Source organism: Lepeophtheirus salmonis, chromosome 12 (genome assembly GCF_016086655.4).
Source record: "Lepeophtheirus salmonis chromosome 12, UVic_Lsal_1.4, whole genome shotgun sequence".
NCBI lineage: Eukaryota > Metazoa > Arthropoda > Copepoda > Siphonostomatoida > Caligidae > Lepeophtheirus > Lepeophtheirus salmonis.
The window spans coordinates 3,290,348-3,315,228 of record NC_052142.2 but is presented as its reverse complement, the minus strand read 5'-3'; the positions used below and the strand labels follow the sequence as shown (position 1 = coordinate 3,315,228).

General features: G+C 31.4%; 1 protein-coding gene and 1 long non-coding RNA gene across 8 annotated transcripts in view; one reads left to right on the top strand and one right to left on the bottom strand.

Annotated features, from left to right (window-relative positions):
* The window catches only part of LOC121127040 (potassium voltage-gated channel subfamily B member 2), an 88,495-nt gene that overhangs the window by 37,778 nt on the left and 25,836 nt on the right, over positions 1 to 24,881 (top strand). For all 7 annotated transcript variants that reach the window (XR_005867457.2, XM_040722412.2, XM_040722414.2 and 4 more), the window contains 2 exons: positions 11,812 to 11,991; positions 21,514 to 21,627. Coding sequence is in view for 6 of the 7 variants with exons in the window: in XM_040722412.2 (XP_040578346.1) it covers positions 11,812 to 11,991; positions 21,514 to 21,627 (294 nt within the window). In the remaining variant the exon portion in view is untranslated. The remainder of the gene's footprint in view (positions 1 to 11,811; positions 11,992 to 21,513; positions 21,628 to 24,881) is intronic.
* Positions 8,543 to 24,881, bottom strand: part of LOC139906820 (uncharacterized) — a 100,296-nt gene continuing 83,957 nt past the window's right edge. Inside the window, exon 4 of the long non-coding RNA XR_011782800.1 lies at positions 8,543 to 9,256. This is a non-coding gene — a long non-coding RNA (uncharacterized lncRNA). The remainder of the gene's footprint in view (positions 9,257 to 24,881) is intronic.

Genomic DNA, 24,881 nt, shown 5'->3' with positions numbered 1-24,881 from the left:
ATCAAGTTATTGATAAATTCTCCCTTTTATTTACTCAACAAATATTAACGACCAAATAGTTTATAGACATATTTGGTCAATTATGGTTCATGTGGGATGCAATGAGATACTTAAGAACATTAGCTATAATTAAGTACCTTCAATCCATTAATGTTACACTAATTAACACCGTCATGGCCTTTTACACATAATTAGTCATATTCATAGCCTCAGATATTGATTAATATTCATTTAAACAAAATGTCATAAAAATAAATGAGTTAATTCGTTATATTTTTATTCGGAGAGGAACTATTATCTCTTAAAACGTTCTTTATAACTGCATTATTCACTGATATTACACAATTAAATGCCATTATTATTAAATTTCCAAACACTATAAATTATTTACGACAACATCTCTTCCGCATCCTATATCAATATTCCACCTTTCCAGCTTGACGTGACACTTCCTTGTGTATACGAAGAAGAGATGGTTTGTAATTTTAGAGAAATTTGATACAATTGTAGAATAGGCCTTAAGAATCCTGTGATAAGAGGGGGTCAGACAATGGAAAAACCATTTCGAAAGATTCTCTTAAACTGTATGTTCGTGGAGATTTTTCTTGAATGGATAAAAAAGACGAAATGATGAAGCTCTGTATTAAAGGGAAGCATCACAAGCTTGTGTGCCAAATCCTTTTTTCTTTTTTGATGGGAATGCCGAAAAGTACTTTTGGTCGTTTAGATAGCCATTATCTGGAAAATGGCTATTACTTTGAAGACAAATGCATCTTTTGATATTCAATGAAACAACCTTTACAATAGAACAATTCATGAGTCACGGAAAGGTATCAGGATATTTCTTGCTAACTTCATGAATGAGCATACCGTTTTAATTTCTGGAATTTTACCTTCTCATTCGGACTTTATCTTTTTCCAATTCATTGGAGTAAATATATCATATACCAGAAATATGTTTAATCATGACAGGATTTTGGTTGTCAAAGATATTGTTGTAAAAATACATTTCTAAATCATTGGAAAACAGCATTTCCACAATTAAGGAACTATGGGAAGGGGGAGAGACGTTTGCAATATACGTTACGATCATTTGGAAACTTTATCCTCCTTGCTTAGAGAGTCTATTTTATGAATACTAGACATTAAAAATTAATAGTTCCATAAAAAATAATTTGGATAGTGTTCAAATTGAAAGAAAAGACTACAACACACGAGTCAGATATGCTAAATATAATAGAAATAAAGTTCAATGGCTGACATTTGGCTTTTTGGAGGCTAATTCCATCCCATATTCATATATTAAAACAGGAAACACTCCTTATCTAACTTTATATAAAATCAATTTATTTACTGTTAAAGAAGAAGGAGCAGAGCCATCTCAGTTATACATACATGTTTGATGAAGCAGAACAAGTAAAATTATATATTGTAATTTTTAAAATATTTATATGTTCTTACTTTTGCTATATTTATTACAGGAAACTTTTAAGACTAATTGTACTGCATTAGTTTTTTACCATGTAATAATGCATTACATTTTTTCTCCTCGACTTAAAATTCAATGCAACAACAATGGATTGGTGATTTCGTTCAATAATGTTTTTATTTGTCGTCCATTTTTTCACTACTTTTCAGAGGTCAGAATAATAATTTCATTATTATGGGCAATTTAGCATGCTTTGTAATGCTAGGGGAAGTTGATAAGATTTTGAAATAGTAAATAATACTTCTCTAATATTGTCTGCTTAATATTGTCAACCTCAAGGTTGAGTTAAATGTTTCAATTGGAACAAATTATATCTGAATCTCTTAGTAATACAAAAGGAATATAGAAATATCACATATTTATGTTCTCCTCTAATCATACTGGAATGGTAAGGATGAAGAAATGGTCCAACAGTAAGGAAATTAAATCGTAAAGGCTAGTATAGAATTGCATTTCATCTAAGGAATTTACGATTTAATTGAAAATTATATATGTGAAGAAGCTCTTCTAACAGCAGAAAGGAAATAATATCTAGAAGAAAATAAAGTCTTTTTGATCTATTGAGAGAACAGTAGGAAAAAATTCTTAAAGTACTTAGGGAGAAGTTGTGAAGCCCTTTATCTAAATCAATCTTGTCTACCTTAAATCTGTTTTCTACCTCAAGTCCTTTTTCTACACCAGACTATCCTTCAATCTTGAATTCATTTAGTATTAAGTCAGATTCCTACCTTAAACTCTCCTCCCAACACAAGTCTGTTTCCTAACTCTAGTTTCCTTCATACCCAAAATCTGTTTCTGAACTAGAGCCCTCTTTCAACCTTGAATCCGTATCGTTATTTGTTCATTAATTTCAGCTTAAGTCACTTAAGTTGACTGGCCAGAGACGGCTTCTTAGATATCCAATGAATGGAGTACATAATTTTCCAGTCTTGGTGGAATAGACAAGTGTTTATTTTTAACACCCTTTTCAGGTTTTCTTTGGGTGTCGATGACGTGACGTACTTTTTACGGATGTTACAATTCACCGTTTTAACAACAGGAGCCACTTTCGAGAAAAATTAAAACAAATGGAATGAGGTCTTAATGTTTATTTTACAAAAGGAGCTCAGTCTTGATTCAACTTTTTGTTTTGAAATATTATTAAAAACAGAAATTGTGGCAATTCGGTATCTCAACCATTTTTTGGTGGGAATCTTTCCAGTTGTTTTTAAGTATTGTTTTAGGCTTTAAGACCTTTACCATTTCTTTCCGATCCAATCTTTCCAGTCATCTCTTCATGATAATAGACAGCCCTCCGTCGTTGACACTGTTTATTGATGATCTTATTCTACCATTAGAGAGTGCTTCCACTGTTATAAAAAAGGGGGGTTGAAGGCTCGAGGTTACAAGTTTTGAAAGGGTAGCTTGAGACTAATCTCATGGTTCTAATTAATAGAGATTATTAATCGAGATAAATATTGACCAACAGAAGTTATCACTCCTCCCTGAAGAACTCATTCCGACTTCTCAAACTTCGATTAAAGTTAAAATGTTCGTTAGAGCTCATGTTTTGAAGAATTTTATTCATTATAGACTCCCACGGCCTACCCATCTGTTTCCAGTATTAACCACATTTTTTCATCACCCTAAATAGCTCTGATGGTCCCATAAAAAGTCTTTCAATAAGATCATGTCTAGTTTCTTTCTTGAACTCACCCTTACTATAGCCCAGAAATCAGTGATTTTCATTAATCATGTAAACGGAGAGAGATTCAGTACTTTCCAGACAGCTTCAATGTTTGCTGATCCAGGGCCCCATCCTTCGATCCGCGTTTGTATATGTCCTCTAGAAGTGTAAGCTCTTGATCCGCCCCACATTAATTTTTAGCTTAATTTGTTAATACGCTCGCATTTTTTTTGAAAAATGAGTATATTTCAAGTTGTGGATGACCTAACTCTTCTTAAAAATAACTTAATTTAAAAACCTAACTTAAAACTCCTTTCTATGATTGGTATAATTCTTTCTTCCTTTACTGTTAAGGGTACCAATGCAGACGTGGATACTTCAAACACAAGTGGTGATGCCGCAGAGACGAATTGGAATTTACAAAATTGTGGCCCCAGATCTTCCTAACAATTTGTCAAGATCATTGGCGCTCCTATATTAATCGATAATTAAATTTATATTTAAAATTTTTCCAATTTATCGAAGATTGCACTAAGAGATTGTGCCACTTCTTTTCTGGAGCCTGAGCAGCAGATACGAAACACTTCAAAGGTATATTTACAGACGATCTGTTTTTCATCCCTGAGTCAAAGTTTATCATCTTCCATATACCATTCATCGCAATTATGAAAAGTGTAGGAAAAAAAAAATTCTTATAAAGCTCTCTGATGATAGAAAATTATCAGAAGATCATGCAATACCAACTATGTATAGCAGAGATATTTTCAATGGAGCCCTCCGGAAAGCCAAAGCATGTTAATTGTTCCATTCTGTATAGGGTTTTTCATTAACAGCGCTTACACTTTTTTTTTAAATAAAACAAAAACGGGTTGAGATATTGACGATTTTTTTATTTGCCGTTAAAATACATTTCATCAAAATAAATTCGATGTCGTTTGAATGACCACCACGTGCACGTTTTACGAAGTCCAATCGTTGAACCCAATTTTCGACTACTTTTCCGTATAAATAGGCTGAAACTGCAGCAATATCACGTTGAATATTTGTTCTGAGCTCTTCTAACGTCGACGGATTATTGTTGTAGACCAGAGTTTCCACGTGACCCCAAAAAATAGTCTAGAGGCGTTAAATCGCACGAGCGAGGCAGCCAATTGACTGGTCCATTTCTCGAGATAAGACGCTCACCAAACTTACTTTTCAATAAATCGATTGTAACATTTGCTGTGTGTGAAGTGGCACTGTCTTGTTGATACCACATATTGTCCAAGTCCATATCTTCCAATTCAGGCCAAAAAAATCGGTTATCATGGTGCGGTAACAATTTCCATTTAAAGTAACGTGGCGATTGTTATCGTCTACGAAAAAATACTGCCCAATGACACTGTCAGCATGCAAATCACACGAAACAGTAATTTTTTGGGGATGTAATGACGCCTCATGAATCACGTGTGTGTTTTTTCCGGCCCAATGGGTCATCTTGAATTGATGCACTTGCGGCAGCAATATTTTTTACACTTCGTGAATTTCTTTGTCTCACTGGCACAGGAACATTATGTAGCGTGTATGTGGACTCAAATTTTTTCCCCAAACGTTGAATTGTTGATTTTGCAGGTCGATTAGGTTGACCATAAATTGGCTTTAACGCTCTTAAAGTTTCGATCCAAGACTTACGACTTTTGTAATAAACTTTAATAATTTGAAAGCGTTGCTCTAGTGTGTACTGCTCCATGATGAAACTGCAATTATTTCTTAGCACAGCTGTTAAAGAAACAATAACAAATATGACGTTGTTTTCGAAACCTATCAACGTAAAATGTGAGCGTCTCTATTGAAAACCCCTTTATTTATATGAAGCTGAGTCAAATGCTATCTCGAAATCCCCGAGCATCGCCTCATACTTACTGCTTCTTCTTGAAGGATCAATATTATCCTGAACGGAGCGTGGAATATCTATTATTAGATGGAATTTCATAAATAAGTATGATATATAAGTATTCAAAAGAGAAATAGATGATTTTTTAATTCCTATTGTTTTTTGTTTGGGATAAAGCCAGTTTAATCTTATAAAAGTCTTTATATTCTGATATTTTACTCGAAAACACTCGCTAGTATTGGAGATGGAAGTGAATCTAATTTTCATAAACTCAAAAATCATGTCCCAGGGCCTGGGACTTGAATTTAATTCTATAATTACGCAGAAAAATAAGAATTTCGTCGTAAGTAATTGGTGAATCCAACTCGTCCATAGTGTTTGTATGAGCAAAGTTTCGGTTTTTACTTTCTCGCTTGTAGGATACAATTTACTGAATAGTAAAGGTTTCCATTTCGTTGTGTTCTAAATCAGTCTCCATCCATAGCAAAACTCACAAAGGTTTTCAGGCGTGCAGAAAGAAAAGGAGTACAAGGTTGTATTAAAATTACTAAAAACTCACTTGGTAATTTCAGTGGGATTTTCTGTAATCTCACCTGTTGTTAGTCTCAGTGCTGATGTTTTCTTTGATGGGACTGCTTCTTCTATATGTTTAAATGATGACTTCCCTTTTAAGTTTAAATTTATCAATTCTTTCTTGGAGCGCATTAGTGCCCCTCTCTCTCGCATAGCAGTAGCTCCTCCATTGAAACTGTTTTGATATTAGAAAAGAAAAAACCGGTTGTGGCGTGTGTTTTTATAATTTGCCGCCTACAGTAGTACAATATTGCATATAATTGTTATTATTAGTGAAATGCCTTAACTTCAGATATGATATAAAGCACTTCAAGAAAAAATATAAAATTTATTAGTTGCTACGCCTGAATTGCAATGAATAGTATCTGCATCTATCTATTGTTTCAGCACTGCAAATTTTTTCATTTGTATATACTATCCACACGCCTCTTGATCCTCTCTTAAACTTCAAGTTCTGTTCGAGAAATCTTGCTTCATGTACCTCACTCAGTGGATCTCATCTTCTTTAATAAAAGGATCGTTCATTCTGCAAATGCTCCTGTACATCAAAGCATGTGATATTGATTTCTGAGCTAATGAATCATTGCCTTTGTGCTCAATAATACATAAATTGGTCCAAATCTTCCACCAAATCATTATATACTTCTATAAGAACTTCCATAAATGGACATAATAATCAACGTAAAAGGCCGAACATAGAGAGTTATCATCCTCAATCTGCAGTTTCAAGGCTGGACAGAAAAGGGGGCCTACTATAAGGTTTTTAGGTACACAGTATTGCTATTGCTGAAGACCATCTACCCTGAGGGTAACTAAGCGTGCAATCAGGTCGCCCCCCCCTTCACACGTCCATCAAGTGCCAAAAAGTTATATGCAAATAACATGGGTCAATTCTGGTGCACAGAGACATGGCCCCCTTCCTCACCAGATTTGAACCCACTGGACTTTTTTATTTGGGGAACTTTGGAGACGGAAACCAACAAGAACTCAAACCTTACTGAAGTCATTTGTAGTGGCTGATTGCAATAATTTGTCCGACGAGTTTATCATCAACTCTTCCATGGCATTTAGGCGACGTGTAAATGTTGTGATTAATAATGATATTGAGTGAAAAAGTTTTGCAAAAACATTGGGTACATGTTTTGTTAACATTTTTTTTTGCCTGTTATTGAAAATAAAAATTATTGATATCTTTCTAAATCCATCTCTCGAGTCCACGTATTGCTGCTCTAACCTGTATAATGCAGAAATCAGTCATCTCAATCAAACTCCATTTATAAGGTGGAGTTTGTGATAAACGGTTTAAATACATTATTCTATGATCTTGCCACTTCAATTTCATTTAATATTAATAACTTCTATGTCGTATAATATGTTACTTTAAATTTGTCTGATTTATTCAATTTACCATCACAAGTATAACTTAAGGTTATAACTTTAGTTTTTGATTTATTATCGTATAAAATTTAAAATTTGCGACTTTAAGGGAAGAGATTGAAGAGATCACAATATTATTAGATCTATAAAATAGAAATATGGGAGTTATTTCATAAGTGTTTACAAATTAAAGTATTCCCGATATTGAAAATTTTAAGTACATTTTTATTAACTTAATGTTATTTGAAAAAGAGAAGATTCTCCTTTCTAGAGCAGAAAAATGTCATATTTAAGGTTGATAAAAGAAGTTATTTTTCAAAAATTTGCTGTCTTGTATGTTATAAGTAAGGTTGATAATTTTGGTAAGGATACAAAAGCGTGCAAGAAGAAGGGGAGAAATACTTATGACATCACTGATTAAAATAATAAACATCATCCTCTATCAAGAACGTTATCAACCCCCGCCTCTATTATTCAAAGCTAATTATGTAGTAATGTCCGGCGATATTACTCCATATTAAGATTATCAAAAAAGATTTTTCCCCGTTATTTATCCTTGCATAACAACATACTATTATCATGAAGGATATACAATTTTTTTAACATAGCTAATCCTTAAGTGATAAAAAAGTAATATTTATTGACTATGCAATATTGGAAAACCTAATGATCATATCCAAGTCTTTAAGTGAAGAAAGTAGTTGCGAACCATGCAAAGCTACTACCCCGTTTGTTGTGACCATTTAAGCAGTTGTATGGACTTAGCCGTGTATTTCTCCAAAAAAAATTGAACGTACGATGATTAGCAATGAAAAAGGGTATATTACATGCAATAAGCATCATTGTAAGATCTGAGTTAAAGTCTGACTTAATCTATTCATCATTAACTAGATTTTTTTTGATGAATATACATTCTCTTGATATGAAATGAGGATAATGAGTGGCGTTTAATTCTAGACGGGGACTAAAGGCACATTTACTTCGACAAATCCGACCAACCATCTGTGTTTTGCGTCCAGTAAGTATTTCCCAATTCCTGTGCCTCCATTTCCAGAAATCCAGACAGAAGGTGACGTTATTTTAGGCTTTTTATTCAGTTCTTTATTGACTATCAGTATCTAATATTATATTAATATTGAATAATAAAGGCGGGAATTGATGACGTTCTTCATAGAGGAAGATGTCTATTATTTCAGTCAATTATACAATAAGTATTTATTCTCTAATCCTCGCACGCTTTTGTATCCTTACCAAAATTATCAACCTTACTTATAATTATAGTTGATAATATTGTAGAGAAAAACGCGTGCGAGGAGGAGGGGGAAAAAAAGACATATGGTATCATTGTTTAAAATACTGATGTGATTATCATCTGCCTGCTTTATTATGATTTTTGAGGGTATAACGAATGTATTTATTAGCAAAATGTTTAATGAAGATATACTACGTATAATTGACTTCGACGTTTTTATCCGTTACAGTAGATTTGAAAACGTCACACTCCATGAAATTGTAATTCATTATGAACCTTATTCTCAGAATAATAGCTAATGAAACGACAAAGTAGAGTATTTGAAATATATTTGAAGCTCGAAGTTTAAAAAAGAAGGCTTTAATGAAATATAATCTACATACTAATAAATAAACCATTAAACATTTAAGTTAAATATACAAAATTAAACAATTAAAATCATATAACTATTAATAATAATAAATTATAAATAAAGAATATTGAAATAATAGATTGATCCAGATAATTTTTTCTTGTTCTAACATCGGAATTCAGTTAAATATGTCATAACTTTAGGTTGCAATACACAAGCGAGACGTGGAGTTTAATCAAAAAGATAATCACCCCTCTTCTTCATGTGGAAGTTGCTATATACAATTGTGCACAGGATAGATATATCTCTACCGATGAGATCTAACTAATTATTAATAATAAAGTAAATGTCAAAATCATAAAATTAGACAATAAATATATTAATAAAAAAATGTTAGAAATAAATTCATCTTAAAGATTTAGAGCAAAAGCTAATTATGTAGTAATGTCCGGCGATATTACTCCTTATTAAGAGCATCAAAAAATATTTTCCCCCGTTATTAAGGTATGCTTATATAACAACATACTATTATCATGAAGGATATACACAATTGTTAATTATAATGCAACACCCAATGTAACTACCCTCGTTGTTGTGACCATTTAAACAGTTATTTTTGCCTTTTATGAGTTTTCTGAACACTATTTCTTGGAGCCCATCAACCATAGCTAAGCCTTAAGGGATAAAAAAGTAATATTTAATGACTATGTAATATTGGAAAACCTAATTATCATACCCAAGTCTTAAAACGAATTAAGTAGTCTCAGACGAACTTGTTGCAAACCATCCAAAGCTACTATACCCGTTGTTGTGACCATTTAAGCAGTTGTTTTTGCCCTTTACTGAGTTGTGTATCATAATTCTTGATATGTTTAGCTAAAATAGAATCATATTTTATGGTTAGATTTAAAAAAAAAAAAATTGAATACTTACTGTGAGATAGTACAAAATTCAGAGTTCCATTTCGATATTCGTAAATACTTTTTACTGATAACTTGATCGTCATTTGGTGTGGATGACTCAAAACATTTTTATATGTATTTCTATAAATGACATCAGTAACAACATCCTCCATTAATTTAATGATGGTTCCTCGGGAGGGGATATGTTTACCCTTGTATTTCTCCATAAATTTATTGAACGTAGATGATTAGCAATGGATAAGGTTATATTACATACAATAAGCATCCTTGTGAAATCAGAGTTAAAGTCTGACTTGATGTATTCATCGTTAAATTGATTTTATAGATGAATATCCATACTCTAGTTATGAGATGAGGATAATGAGTGGCGTGTAATTCTAGACAGGGGACTAAAGGCACATTTATATCGACAAATCCGACAAACCATCTGTTTCTCATCCGGTAAGTATTTTCCAAATTCCTAGGCCTCCATTTTCAGAAATCCAGACAGAAGGCGACGTTATTTTAGGCATTTTATTCAGTTCTCTATCGAATATCCCCATCTAATATTATTATATTAATATTGAATAATAAAGGCGGGAATGATAACGTTCATGATTGATAGAAGAAGATGTATATTATTTAATCAATGATGCCATAAGTAATTCTTCTTTTCTCCTCGCACGCTTTTGTATTCTTACCAAAATTATCACCCTTACTTATAATATAAAAGACAGCGGATTTTTGATAAAAGAACTTTAATCAATATGACTGACTCCCTCTCTCTCCTCGCTATCACCTGTATGCTCAGCCCTAGTACATAGTTTTTATATTCCAAACAATAAATGAAAATTATTTGCATGGAATTTTATCTCTTTGATTTTCTACACAAATGTTTAAATATTGTAAAATGAACTCTTACATTTTCTTAGGTTTAAAATCTTGTGCTTTTATTGTTTGATGCTTATGTTTTTGTAGTTTGGTTAATGTGTTTTTTAGTTTTACATTGATGACACAAGGGAACAATCACAGGGTCGAAAATTTGATCCAACGAATTGAAGCCAAGGATGGCATTCATATTTGAGTGCATAACCTGATATTTCTTAAGTCTAATAATTTCATTTTTTAGCCTAAAAACGACACTCTTCTTTAGACCCTTATAACTTATTCAGCATTCATAGTGATAGGATTATCATAGCTAATATTACACTTTGCCACAAAATCAAGGTCTTGGAGCGCCCACAGACTAAAACCCACATTTTTTATTGGTATTTAAGTAGTAGAACCCGAAAATGACCATTAAAACTGGCCTATAATGTTTTTTTCTTTAAATTAAATGGGTTTATACTAATCAATTATTTGAATATGAAGCATCTATAAACTTCTTTTAATCCCGTAACATATAAATTGATCATTTTATTTTTAATTATAAATTAATAAGCAATTCAATTTTCTTACCGGAATATTATTGCCATCTATATTCACGCAGCCTAACAAGCTTGTTTTAATATATTTCTTAATAAATATAAAAAACTAAATTTACTAAAAATCAATCAAAATCGACCCTTTTTTATGGCATTTTTTTAATATAAGGTACTATCTATAATTTCAGATATGATAAAAAACACTTAAAGAAGAAATTTATAATTTATTATTTGCCATGTGAGGTTATCATTTTTCTCAATTTTTGGTGGTTATATAGACTTTTTCTTAATTTTAATCAAGATAAAATTATATATGACACTATTTTCAAATGCTAAAATGTTTGTATCAATTTTTTATTTAGAATGATTTTCATCTATAATGTTCCTTCATGTAGACATATAGCATGAAATCTAAGTTATAGCCTAATTTAATTTTTTAGAAAAGGCTTTCAAGAAAAAACCTGTAGAGGCTGAATGCATTAATGGTCATTTTCGTCTTCTACGCCTTAAATAATAATAATAAATGTGGGTTTTAGCCTGCAGGGAAAATGCTGTTGTATTGTGTTTTAGAAAAATAATTTATTAGGGTCCCTAATTATTATAATCCCAGATCTCCCATAAGCTTGATGTCTCCAAGGAAAACTGAGATCAATTTTGGATTATTCACTCAAAGATGAATGCCATCCTTGGCTTGAATTCGTTGGTTCAAATGTTATTTTCCCGAGTTTAATATATGCCCGTCGGGTCCAAGGAAAAAATATAATTTGTGTGATAAAAAAGGCTTATGATGAACTTTTTTGGAAATAAAATAAATATAACATACATTACATAATTATTTTGAAACAATGAAAGTTAAATTTGACAAAAAAGACACATTTAATTCAGGTTTTATTCATCCATTAGATTATGGCTTTTACATCTTTGGGAATTGTTTTGATATCAACTTTTACATTTGTATTGGGAACATTTCCAGAGCTTCAAAGAGAGGAAGAAACTGGATTTCCATCGGATTTTCCATGGGCTGTTTTTCTTATGAACATTGTGGACAATATAGCTATTTGTTTTTTCATTATTGAATATCTAGTAAGTTTAAATCAACTTTTTAATTAGTACAAAGATTTGGTAAGTATTTATGATTTTTTCAATAAACCTTCATTAAAAAATAATAAGAAAAGTCTGAAATTTTGTAGATACGGCTTTTTTCAAGTAATGTCATGTTTTACTAATCTGAAATAAAAGGACGCCATTTGATAATTTTAAAACAAAGCTTGCAATATTTTTTACTTAATCACAGTGCCTAAAAATTTAAAAGAATATCTTGGCTTGAGGGTTGTTTTCTACTTTTCAATAAATTTAAAATCTCCATACGCCAATGGACTAGGTTCTCCAATACCCATTTTGATTGTTTAATTGTAGACAAGATATTGTGATGGAAATAGATAAAGAATGGAATTGCACCCAGAGCTCTTAGTCAGTTCTGAGATCTCCTGGTTTCAAGTACTAATTGTAACGAGTTTCATTCAAGTCTGAGCCAACGAAAAAATTACTTAAGATCAAAACGTAGTAATACAACTCTAGTTGGATCAATAATTATCCGCAAAAGAATCGTCATGTTGTCTATAAGAATATCATTTTTGTGCAAATTTAGATTTTCGATTAGCAATTATGTAAATTCAAATAGAAATTACTATGACACAAGACCTTACAACAAAGTTTACTTTAAACTTTGATTTAACTTATAAAGTTATTTCATAATACAATTATCTTGAAAAATAATTTTATGTCAATTAGTAAAATGTATATCTTAAAAGTCTTATGCAAATTGCAAGGAGAAAGGAGGTGATCTAGGCCAAATACACCTAGATATATTTTACCCAAAATATGACAATTTATGCAAAATCTCTATTCTAGCTGTTTGGGGATTTAAATATCGATTTCCATAAATATAACTCCCACCATACAAATCTTACTTCTCTACAAAATAAAATTCTTAAGTTCAATATCGTAAACTTGACTCAAAAATTTAGTCCAGATGATAGTATTTTTTTAAATAAGAGGTTAGCTTTGATTTCTCTAAATTTACTCTCATTGTAAAAAAACATTTTATAAACCTATCTTTCTTCTGATCATAAATTGATTTGCTTGGAATTACGCAGACGTAAAAATACTCAATTAAAATACATATATGGGACAAAGTAATTAAAACCCTAATATATTGAATTATACCCGACAACAACGTATCTTTAATGCTTCTATATCATAATAAAAATGATTTTACCTTATATATATAAAACGCAACAAACAATACATATTATCAAGAAAATACAAATATGTGTTGGGGACATAAGAGAGAATAGTATAATAATTAACATTCCCCAATAAATAGCTTAATTTTAATAGATATATCAATTACCAATTCATCAAATCAATATTCATTCGAAAGGCATAAAGAATGCGACCTGGCATACTAGCCGTGTAAATGTTCAACTATTAGAGAATCGGATAAGAACGCTGCTAAAAAGCCCATCCTTACCCTCATTAATATTAACAACTATCACTAACGGCCCCTCTGATTGCCCTAATACTTCGTCCACTATTACCACTACATTATCGACTAGAAGATTTAGTTCTGGATTTCTTCACTTTGATCTTCTCTACTGATATTGAATATAATCTCTCATGCATCATTTAAGAATAGATTGGAGTAACGTTTATTTGTTCTCCATCTATTATTAGGAGTGTAGATTTTTTGTCCAAAACTATCTGCTAAATCCCGATATTAGCAATGAAGGGGTCAAACCCGATCACCAAACAAGGATGACGAAGGCTATTTATAACACACTCAATCTCAATTAGGCAAGTGTCTATCTCCAAAAGAACCTCCATAGGTTTCTGTGATATTTTTGAACAGACACATTATTTTACATTTTTTTCAATATCCACAACAATTGCATAGGGATAAAAATAACAACACTATAAAATGTCAAGAAGTTCATATTGAAGTATTGGCCCAACATTCAAATAACCGTTCAAAGATTTACTATGACCAGATTTCGTTGATGTATCAAATACTATTCTAGGGTTGGTTGTACTTGAAGATTCTTCCCACATTCCATGATGAGGAAGATAACATAAATCCTCTTGAGTATTACTTTTAATTTGAGTTACTGATTCAATAAAAGAGTTGATAAATCATCTCTTTTGCCTTTATTTAAATACTCCGATAATAGGAACTTTTCGACACTAAGATTCCATATCTTCAAAGCTATATCACGAGTAAAAAATAAATTCAACTGAGACTGAATTGTGGGTTGTTGACCCTCAGTGAAACCTCTTATGGGCCTCAGAGTCCAATTTAGAGATATGCAATCAAGTAATGTACCAACACTCTCCAACTTCTAAAATTCGGAAAATTCTTTTATTTCTTGTATTTCATGTACCAGTACAATATGAAGAAACTTATTTTACTTACATTTTTAATCATTTGTATCACTGAGCCTCCCCCCTCCCCCAATTACCCTATAAATCTAGTATACTTTTCGAAACATTGTCAATATTTCCATGTTTGATATGAAATATCTAAGAACCTAGGGAGGATATCAAGGCCAATCAAGATGGCAAAACTAGCAGGCAAACCAACAAATAATAAATTCTTCATATGGGAAATTATAAATATATCTGCTAGTGCAGGGGCAATATAATCTGATATTTTCTCTACTTCAAAGTCCGAAATAGGTATCAAAGAATTTTCAGTCGACCTCAGAGATATATAATGACGATGATGGCTTTTTTTGGATGTCTCCGTTTTGTCAACATCAGTAATTGCAAATCCCTTTTCGATGCCTTGGTATTTTTTTTTTGTACGTTAGAAGAGATCGAACTTATCTGTGAGCCTATAAAATTATATTATATTATAATAAATAATATGCATAAGAGAATATAATCAATAGAATGCTCCAATATATAACCCCACACATTCGCATATAAATAAACAGTTATATACTATAACAATAGTCAATATCGTATCAAACAAAACAAGTAAACAAAATAACTAATTTCTAAAATCAAACTGATATTTCAATTGTAAATTAAAATTTTGTTCTCGAACGACATTAATCCTCAAAAACCACGGCGTCTGATCCAAAACTACAAATCCAAAGAAATCAATCACCACAAACTCACCCATTCGCTTATATCCGGCTCTAAGTACCCCATGTTGTTTCTACAAGAAACACCGCCAAAATAATATGGGACAAAGTAATTAAAATACCTTTAAATTTAATTACCTTCGACAAAAACGCGTTATTATTGCTTCCATATAGTAGAATAACAATTATTTTACTATATTTACATTAGACGCAACAAATAAATACATATTTACAAGAATATACGAATATGTGTGGAGGTACACAAGAGAGAATAGTATAATAATCAACACCTAAAAAGTGGGGTAATTTCAACTATATATATAATTCTCAATTATACCTTCTCCAAGGATATTATTTCTGTAAGAAGGTGTTATAAGAATTATGAAGCCTGTGGTCCAGATGGAGTCTTGGGAAAAATATTTTTGAAATTTCTTGATGAAGTAATTCCGTATCTTTCAAAAATTGGAAAATCTATATATAAGTTTGGACGACTACCGAAATCCCAAACAAAAGAAATAATTGAATTGATTCTCAAAAAGAAAGCCATTATAGCCATTGAAGACAAATCACCGTTCTCTCTGGAGTATTGGTACAACAAATATAACCAATTCTCAACCAAAAAATTAGAATTGAACAAAAATTATTTTTGAAGCATATAAATATTTATGATACCTCGTGCAATAGTTAGGATGCGATTGATATAATGGAAAGGAGAATAAGTTTATAGGAATAATAGCTATAGACTACTGCAAAGCTTTTGATTATATTTCACTTTAGCAAATACTTGGAATTGTTACAAATTTTATTCATAAACGGATTTTTTAGAACCTTGTTATACAGCAGAACCTTAATCTATATCATTAGATAGACTAGAAAGCAAGATAATCAACTTAGAAAATAGTTATCGTTAAGTAATTGATTTATATGCAGATTACTTCCCTTTTATCGTAGTATCAAATTCTGAAGTTCAACTAATTGCAAGAGTACAAGTCCTCCTGAATTAATAGGTAGTTTCAAGAAAAAACAAGATTTACTTTGTATAGAAATGATGCTTCTATGTCACCTATGGGCTTCTGGAAGCTTGAGATGATCATACAGTTGTAAGCTGCTCAGTAAGGAGAAGGGTGGGCATCTGGGGTTTACAGTGGAGTAGTGGTCTTATTCATGAAAATAATTTGAACAAAATTTTGTTCTTCGTCATCAAAAGGATTTCTTTATGGAAAAGATTCAACCTCCAAGAAAGGGTTTGCTTTTATAACCTCCTTGTAATACCCATAATTTTATATATGGTTACAGCCAGTCTGCAACTTGTTGGAAGTACTATTTGAGAAGGGGACAATTAGCTTAATAGTGTTGATTTATATAAATTATATAAAGGGTATTTCAAATGTATAAATCAAATGTAGGAGGCGAATAGCCAAACTAAGTCTTGCTGTGCCGATAATTGACACCAATTTTTTTTATCTTTCAAGAAACCGAGCTTTAGAATTGAGAAGAGGTATAAAGAACCACCTAGTGTACCTTGGGCTTACAATGGGGACCAATCTGACCAACAAATTACTTCTTTAATCTCCCCAATATAGAGCTCTGCTCCGATAATAATTTGAATGCGCGCTTCTGCTTTTCAAGATGACTCGACGATTGATATCATTCGAAAAAATATAAATAAAAAGTTTTTCTTTAGAAATTAATCAGACCCCGTCATTTTAGAAGAGCATAAAATCAAATGGAATATTTTAACAATTCATGATTGAAATTCAGAAGAATTTTGCTGAACAATGGTAGAATAAGGTGTCCACTTGTTAATTCTTCAAAATATTATATTATGCCATCACCGTGGCACGTTAAGATGAGTCTTTAACTTTGATGCAGCTGTAAATAGACCCTAAGAGCTTCATAGTAAGCGTTTGGGACGTCCTATGAGTTGGAAATAAATAATAGTGTTATTCCGAGGGGAATAAATTATGATAAAAAGTTCACTGGCATTTACAAATCTCCAAAAATAAAATATGACAAGCACCAGAAGGACTGTGAAAAACTCTATAATGACACTTTTTACGCATTTGTACACTGCCCTGCCATCTCCATCCTGAAATATTTAGTATCCATCAACGTCAAAGGGTTGTCGGATGGGAAGATAAATTTGTTAAAGTTATGGTTCTTTTTGGAATTTCAAAGAAGAATAATGGAACTTATACGGTTACAAGGTCTCTAGACTTTGCAATGTTCTATTGGAAAGCTGTAATCGCTAGCCGACTAACTTCATATCAGCCTATTTGAGTCGATGTGTTTAGATGTATCATAATTTCTACATCGATGTCAAGTGGTGAACATCGAGTGTATTTTGGGGAGATTAAAAAAAAAAAAAAACTAAAATCAACATGGTAACCCTGATAATTTGAAGAACGCTTGAGAGCAGAGCAGTTTAGCTGTTATAATGTTTGATTAGATCAACTATAATAAGCTTTAATGAAGGAAGGGAAGAGAAGGAAATGAACATGAACATTAACAAGAATTACTCCAATGTCGATCCTTAATTATACTCTGAGTCTAAAAAGGACTTACAGTTTTTCCGTGTTCTTGTTGTTTTGTTGTCTGTAGTGATCGCTTTTTGTTCTGTTCCTCTAGTTTTTCCTTATTTCTTTGAACTATTTTCTTAGGTTGCTGTTGTAAATTTGATCTTTTCCTAAGTATCACTCTCCAATTTTCTCATAGGAACCTTCCTTCTGTATTGAAAATTACTTGTTCCCTGTAATTTCGTTGGTTCCTTGTTATTATCTTCTTTCCCTGCCCGATTTTCCTAAAGCATTAATTTTTCCAAAGTCTTCAGCTATAAGTTATATTATTAATGAGGGGTTCACCCCTAGTGTGTGAGAGTTTCTAACTCTCGGGAGAGTATTATCAAAGACTAAACAAAGCGTCCTCTCCCATATGGTCCATTTATTCCGTCGACCATTGTCTTGGAATCCCATACAAATCGTGGAATGGAAATCTTGATGACTAATTCAAATGACTAAATTTTCAAGTTTTCACACGATAATTGCGGAGATAATCAAAAGCTTGGTGGATCTCGGGGGGAAAATTTGTGAATACACACCCAAAACAAATATGATGAATCCATTCATGGACTCCGGGAAAAATGGTTCTGGTATTGAATGTCAACCTTCTCATTATTTCTAAATAAGTCACTTCCAGATCCAACGAAGAGGATTTCCTCAATCCTTGAATAAGACACTGAGTCAAACAGACGCATGTTCTACACGTGCACAAGGACTCACTGCATAAGGGATGTCGTGGAGAAAAATATTCTTGCAGAATACCAGGTGAATCTAGAAGTTCTGGACTTGCTCATAACGATGTCGAGCCAGCAATTGAACTGCAGAAAATTGAGAGTTTGATTGTGAGCGTCCTCTCAATCCTCTACACGATCCGGTATAAAATGAAGAGGATTCCAGGTGGTTTCTTCAAAATACATGGATGAATTTGTGTTCTAGGATAAATCAAAGATAAACAAGTCGTTTTGGATCCGGAGAATGCACGGATGGAGGTGAATAGGAAAGAATGGATGGATAGGGAAAACAATAGATAGAATATGTTTTGTATATGTTTTTTACATTAATTAGTTGTTGGTTACTTTTTATTCTTCTGTAAACATAGTCTCTCTACGATTAACCAATATTCTAAAAGGGAGGGATAAGCACTCGCTCATTAACTCAGTCTCCTTTTTATCCTTTGTTTTTCTTACGTCGGAGGAAGGGAGGAATATAAAGAAGGGATGTATATTATAATAATATTAGTAAATATATATTTATTTATTACAGAATAGTGATGTAAACAGGATAACTGTTCAGATATATTATGTATATTCGTGTAGTTTCAGTGTATTTGCTCTTTATGTTTTCATAATTGTTATGTTAAAAAACACATGTCAAGTAAAACAAACAAAATAACTATAAGTTATCCTTCTATATTACAACATTTTGTGTTCTGACTCTTCTTAAAATATATCTATTATTATTTTTTCTTTAATCCGTTTGGACAATGGATTTGAGATATATAGGATTGTTAAGGAGAAAAATATGTTATTGTATTTTGTAATAAAATGCATTAAAAAGACATTCATGTTTTAATAAAGCATTGCTTTTAGTGAGGGAGTGAATATTGTTAAAGCCAAGGCTTAGCTTGATAAAACTTTAATTCATTCTTAAGAGAATGTCTTCAATAAAAAAAAACCAAACAAAAAACCCAATTTATTTGGAGGATGTATTTCGTCATAGGAAACCCCCTATGAAGTCCGGATGTGTATTGAAAGGTATCATAAATCCATCTAATGCAAACAACCAGTTGTTTAGTTTTGGAATTATCACTTTTTTCATCTTAAAGGATAGTGAAGAAAACTGCCGATTATATCTTTTTAACAATATCACGTAAAACTTGCAGTTCCATGATTTCAAAAAGATTTCATTTTGAATTACTGGGAATCAAATCGATTTGTTATCTTTTCCATCCACGAAAATTAATTTTTTGTCACCGTCACTTCGGAGTAAAAGTTAGAGTTTTATTCATTTTTTTCTTTTTAACTCCAGTTACCTCTGAATGGTAAAGATTGTTGAGACAAATATTGGACATAATTTTTGAAAGTATCATTCAATTTATTTCCTTCACAGTGGTAAGACTTTTGTTAAAAATGTCTCCAATATCCTTTGATATTCCAGGAATAGTTATCATACGTTCATGGGCTTCAATGTAAGAGTAATTATTTCATGTTTTGAGAATTCTCTTCGAGAATCACAAGCCTTTTTCTAGTTTCAGTAACCTTTTTTGGAGAATGCATTCTCTGCTTTTCTTGAAGATATCATATTTCTCCTTAAACCTGTGATACCTAATGAGTCACAAAGCTAATTGGCAGAAATTAAAAATTAATTAATTATTCTGTAAATAGCAGAAATACATTTGGATCAGTGATTGTGTAACACTTTTTTAAAGCATTGCACTCTATCGAACATAATCATATTTTGAAGATGGTGAGAAGACGTTAACAAAAAAAAAGTTTTTCACGATTAGAACATTATTATATATTAGTGGTTCAACTATATCTATTGGGGGCAACGAAAGATTTTTAAAAAAAGAAGCATATATTAGACATGTATGCAAATGATGTTAACTTATTAGTCGAGCATACAACAGAAAACATATGACTCCCGAATAGGGATGTTACTAGACCTTTTTTTTAAATTGAAGAATACTTCAGGATTGGACCTAAGTAGAAAGAAGACGACCAAACTACTTACTTAAAAATGGACTCCATGCAATGGTGTTGAGTAAGAGGGCTGCGTAATTAAGAAAAACTTACAGGTAAAGTTTTGAAGATGGGGGAAAGAAGAGAAGTTGCTAAGAGGATATGGAAGTTTAATCTCCAAAAAAAGTTGCCGAGTTGTGTAGGATAAACTCGTAAAAAGATAATAACTATTCTGTTGAAGCTTTGTTAAGCTATATGGTTCCGTAAGATTGTAAAAAATGCGCTGCAGGAGGAAAATAATTGGCTAGAAAAAGTATTTCACAGGTCATATATTTCTTCTCAAAAAAGACCCATAGGACAATTTGGGGGTTGTTTGACTACATTGTTGGTTATAGTTCCAAAATGTACAATAAATATGGGTACATCTGATATTTGAAAGATGTAAAAATTGGAAAGAATACATTTCTTTCATCCCATACTTTAATTGGTTTCTCTTTGGAACTTACCTAACAAACCCTGATATTGATAATGTCCAAATTGATTAAGAAAATGACCTAATTAATGTTCTTAATGAAAAAAGTTCTGCCAACAAAAATACTTTTCCTGGAAAAAAGAAATATTGAATACGGATGTATACTCCCGAAATTAACCTTTATACATTAAAATTTTAATAAAATTCAAAAAACTGTTACAGCGTTTGAATAAAATTACCCATACTTAGAAGAGTACCAATAGTAAAAACTTGTATTAAGATAGATGTAAGATTAGAGCTGTTAAAAAGTAAATTGTCTGAGATAACGGAGAAAAAAAATGTTCGATACATCAAGTTAGGAGACATTACATTTAAAAAAAAAAAAAAAAATGGAAAGATCCTAGCTTTTTAAATTATATTTATGTTCTATTTGTAAATTCTGAAATAGAGAAAATATTTCAATATAGCAAAAGATTTTAACTATCTTAAGAAAGAAAGTATGAAATGTTCACATTTTTAAGGAATTCTAATATAGTCAAAAATAATGTTATGGAAAATATGTTTTATTCTTATGCTCTTTGCTTCTTAAATATAGTTATTAATAATTATTGATGTGATTTTTATTATATTTTCACTTTTACAGATTTATTCTACGTTAGCCATTGCTCAGTATTTTGTTACAGCTCTATATATAATATTAGATTAACCATAAAACCATAAATAATGAAAAATTGTTAAATTTATAGATTCGCTTCATATGCGCTCCAAGAAAGCTACAGTTTTTTATCTGTCCAATGAATATTGTAGATCTTTTCGCAATACTTCCATTCTTTTTAGATCTCTTAATTGGAGGCCTACAGGTAATTATATATATTTTTTGTTCAGTCTATATGATTTTTTTTCAAATTTTTAAATAACTCCAAATTTTATTCATTCTGAGAAAAATAATTTATTTTTGGTGTCATCTGGTCCATTATTTATTAACTTTGTAATAAACAGTTGTAGGTACAGGGAGCGGGGATCAAATTGTCGCCAAAATATTTTTCTACAAAAAACAACACAAAAGATACATTTTTTAACTTTTTTATTGAAAATCAAAACTATGACGAGCATATAGGTATAGAGTAGCCATTCATTTGATAATATTACTGTTGGCATCAATAACGGCCTCAATACGGCCTCTGAACCGGCCGCAGGCTCTTCTGACCATCTCATTGTCCATGTTGCCGAATACCTCCTTGATGGAGTCCATCAGGCCTTGGTGCTATGGGGATATCTGTTGTTATGTCTCTCGACATAGGCCCCAGACAAAATAGTCCAAAGGATTAAGGTCGGGAGAGTTAGGAGGCCACAAATCCTTGGTTCTCGGTTAACCACTGCATGTCTTTTGATGGCATGTTTAACTAATAAATGTGCAAAAGTAAAAATGAAATGTTGGTTTGATTTGGGATAACAAAAATTTTAGAAACAGATCTATACTCCCATATATTCTATTTTATATTCCATAACTCCTAATTTATTTATATATAGCTTTTTAGAACATTTGGTTTTATCGTAATTCATCGTGAATTCTTGCTAACGTCTAAAAAATGTGTTTTCAAAGATTTTAAGTGCGAGATGGGAAGCAAGAATGTTTTTATTTGCTTTCGAACATTTATAGCCAGTGTTTTTAACCTCATTGGTAAAAAGGGTCAGAGCATTTAATATGTCATTCTCAGACACTCGACCTACGCATTTTAGGGTGCCAAGCAAAATTCTGGAGCGGCCCGTGGTTATGGCATTTTCGTAGTATTTACTATCACCAATGAAGGTTTTATGGGCTGAAATTCGAAGGTATTTCAAAAGAAGCGATTTTTTTAAAATTTTGCTGTAATGTCAAGAGGCTTTTTTAGGCCATGAAAGCTTTTTCCTCCGACCTTAGATGGAACAAGTCATAAGGTTCGTTTTTTTAAATGTCCACTATACACCCGCTTTCATCACTGTGTACAACTATTTCAGCCACGACAAAATCAAGAAAATAAACTTCATCTGGAATTTATATTTTTTAGTTTTTATTTGCAATTTAGAATATTGCTATTTGGTTTGAACGTCGGAGGTACTATTTAAATTAAGTAACGTTGACGTTAGAAAATCTAATATCATTTAAAGGATTTATCTTACTATATTGTCTGGAGGAAAACACATCAATCTGAAGTAAATATCCTAATAAAGTTTTAGTATACAAAACAACAGTAACTTTATCACCAAACACAGTTGTTTTTCTTCAAATATCTAGCGATTTATGGCTCTAAAAATAGCATGACTTATTATTTGTAGAATAAAAGATGGTCAAATTTTTATAATAATTATAAAAAACATTTAAGAAGATAATATGACACTAAATAACCTTTAACATGCGAAACATAATAAAAGTTGATTTTGCGTATTAAAAAGGAAATTTTCAGACCGGTGAAGCTAATTATCTTATTAGTACATTAAAGTTTGTCCCTTTTCATAGTAGTCGACGCTCATTTTTGAGTGCACATTTAATATTTTAAAACTGTAGGACTACTTAATCTAAGAAATAACAAACTAACAACGAGCTTGTGTTCTAGCTCAGTGTTTCATATTTAATGAAAAAAACTTCTTTTTTCTTTGTTCAATTGTATGACAATTAATTAATAGTGCAGAGGAGACGGTACTACAACAATGGGCTGAAAAATCACTAAAGGTAATTTTCTTGTAGCATAACGTTCAGTCATTCAGAGATGTTCACAATAGAAGTATCGATATCCAAAATATTGACAATTATGTACGTTGTAAAATAGAATAAAAAGTCAATACCATAAGGGATGAAGGTGATCATGGAGGTTTTTTTTTTAAAAAAGCATTCAAATTTTTTTAGTTGTGCATGTTTTATTCCTATTTGTCTATTTATAAGTTTTATCTTGCATCCTCTTTCTTGTTCTGAACAAATTAGCTAGAGAGAGGATGCGTTAGCCAATTGTTAGTTGTTTAGCTCAACCAGTGTTTGTCGATGACCATACAGAAGATCACTTTTTGTAAACCCCAGGCCTTAAACATAAATTTTTAAATCTAGGATACTAGTTCAACTGCCCTTATAATAGGCTTCTTTATTGAGCATTTGTTTTGGCCTAAAAAAAAGTGTTACTCAGTGGAGTTGATGATAATCGTTGTGCCGTTCCTTGATCGAGCTAATTCAGCAATAGTCGTGGAATGCCTTGATGGAGTCAAACCATCTCAGGATTTATCGGGTTTTCCTCCTTTTTTTAATTATATATGTCATTCCACGAGATTTTGAAGTTTGGAGGAATAAAATTTTTATCCATATATATTTAGTGGATTTTAATTTCATAGTATCTCTTATAGATACTCTTCTTAAGACCGTTAGAACTTATTCATCATTAATATGATAAGGAATATAATGGAAAAATATTCCATGTTTTATTTAAAAAAATACCTATTTAAAAAATATGTATATCCAAGGATTTTTTTTTTTTTTTTTTTATTCCTTTTTTGATGGGGGTGTACTACCAAGTATGCAACATTTTTTTAATAATGTTAACCATTTTAATATCACGATATTGACATTATAGCCTGTGATAAATTCTAATAATTAATATCAAAATGTCAATATAATACCACGCTTAGTAGAAATACAAATAAAGTCATTACTAATTATATTTAAAATATTGCAATTATTTACTCATCGTGAATGGATCTTTTCATTGTTACAATTCTGAAAACATCTTCCGTAGGAAGGAAGTCGACTTTGCTCTCTAATAAAGCGTGATAGTTTTCCTCTGATGATTTTTAACCCGTTGTCACCTGTAGAATACGGAGTTCCGAATATAAGCATCTCTTGAGATGGATAATCAAGTTAGGAGTATCTTCTTTCGATTCCCTCAATCTTCCTTTGGTTTCAATTCTTGGTGAACATAGAAATCCACTTATTCCGGTCTTAATAAATGAAGAATGATCCTAGATCTTAACAATTCTCAAATTAAAAGTACATCTAAATTTCAAATTATATATTTTTGTTTTACGGTTATAGTTTCATATTGTTGTAGTACATAAATTAACATATTTTTATTTTATATTTTACATTACGAGC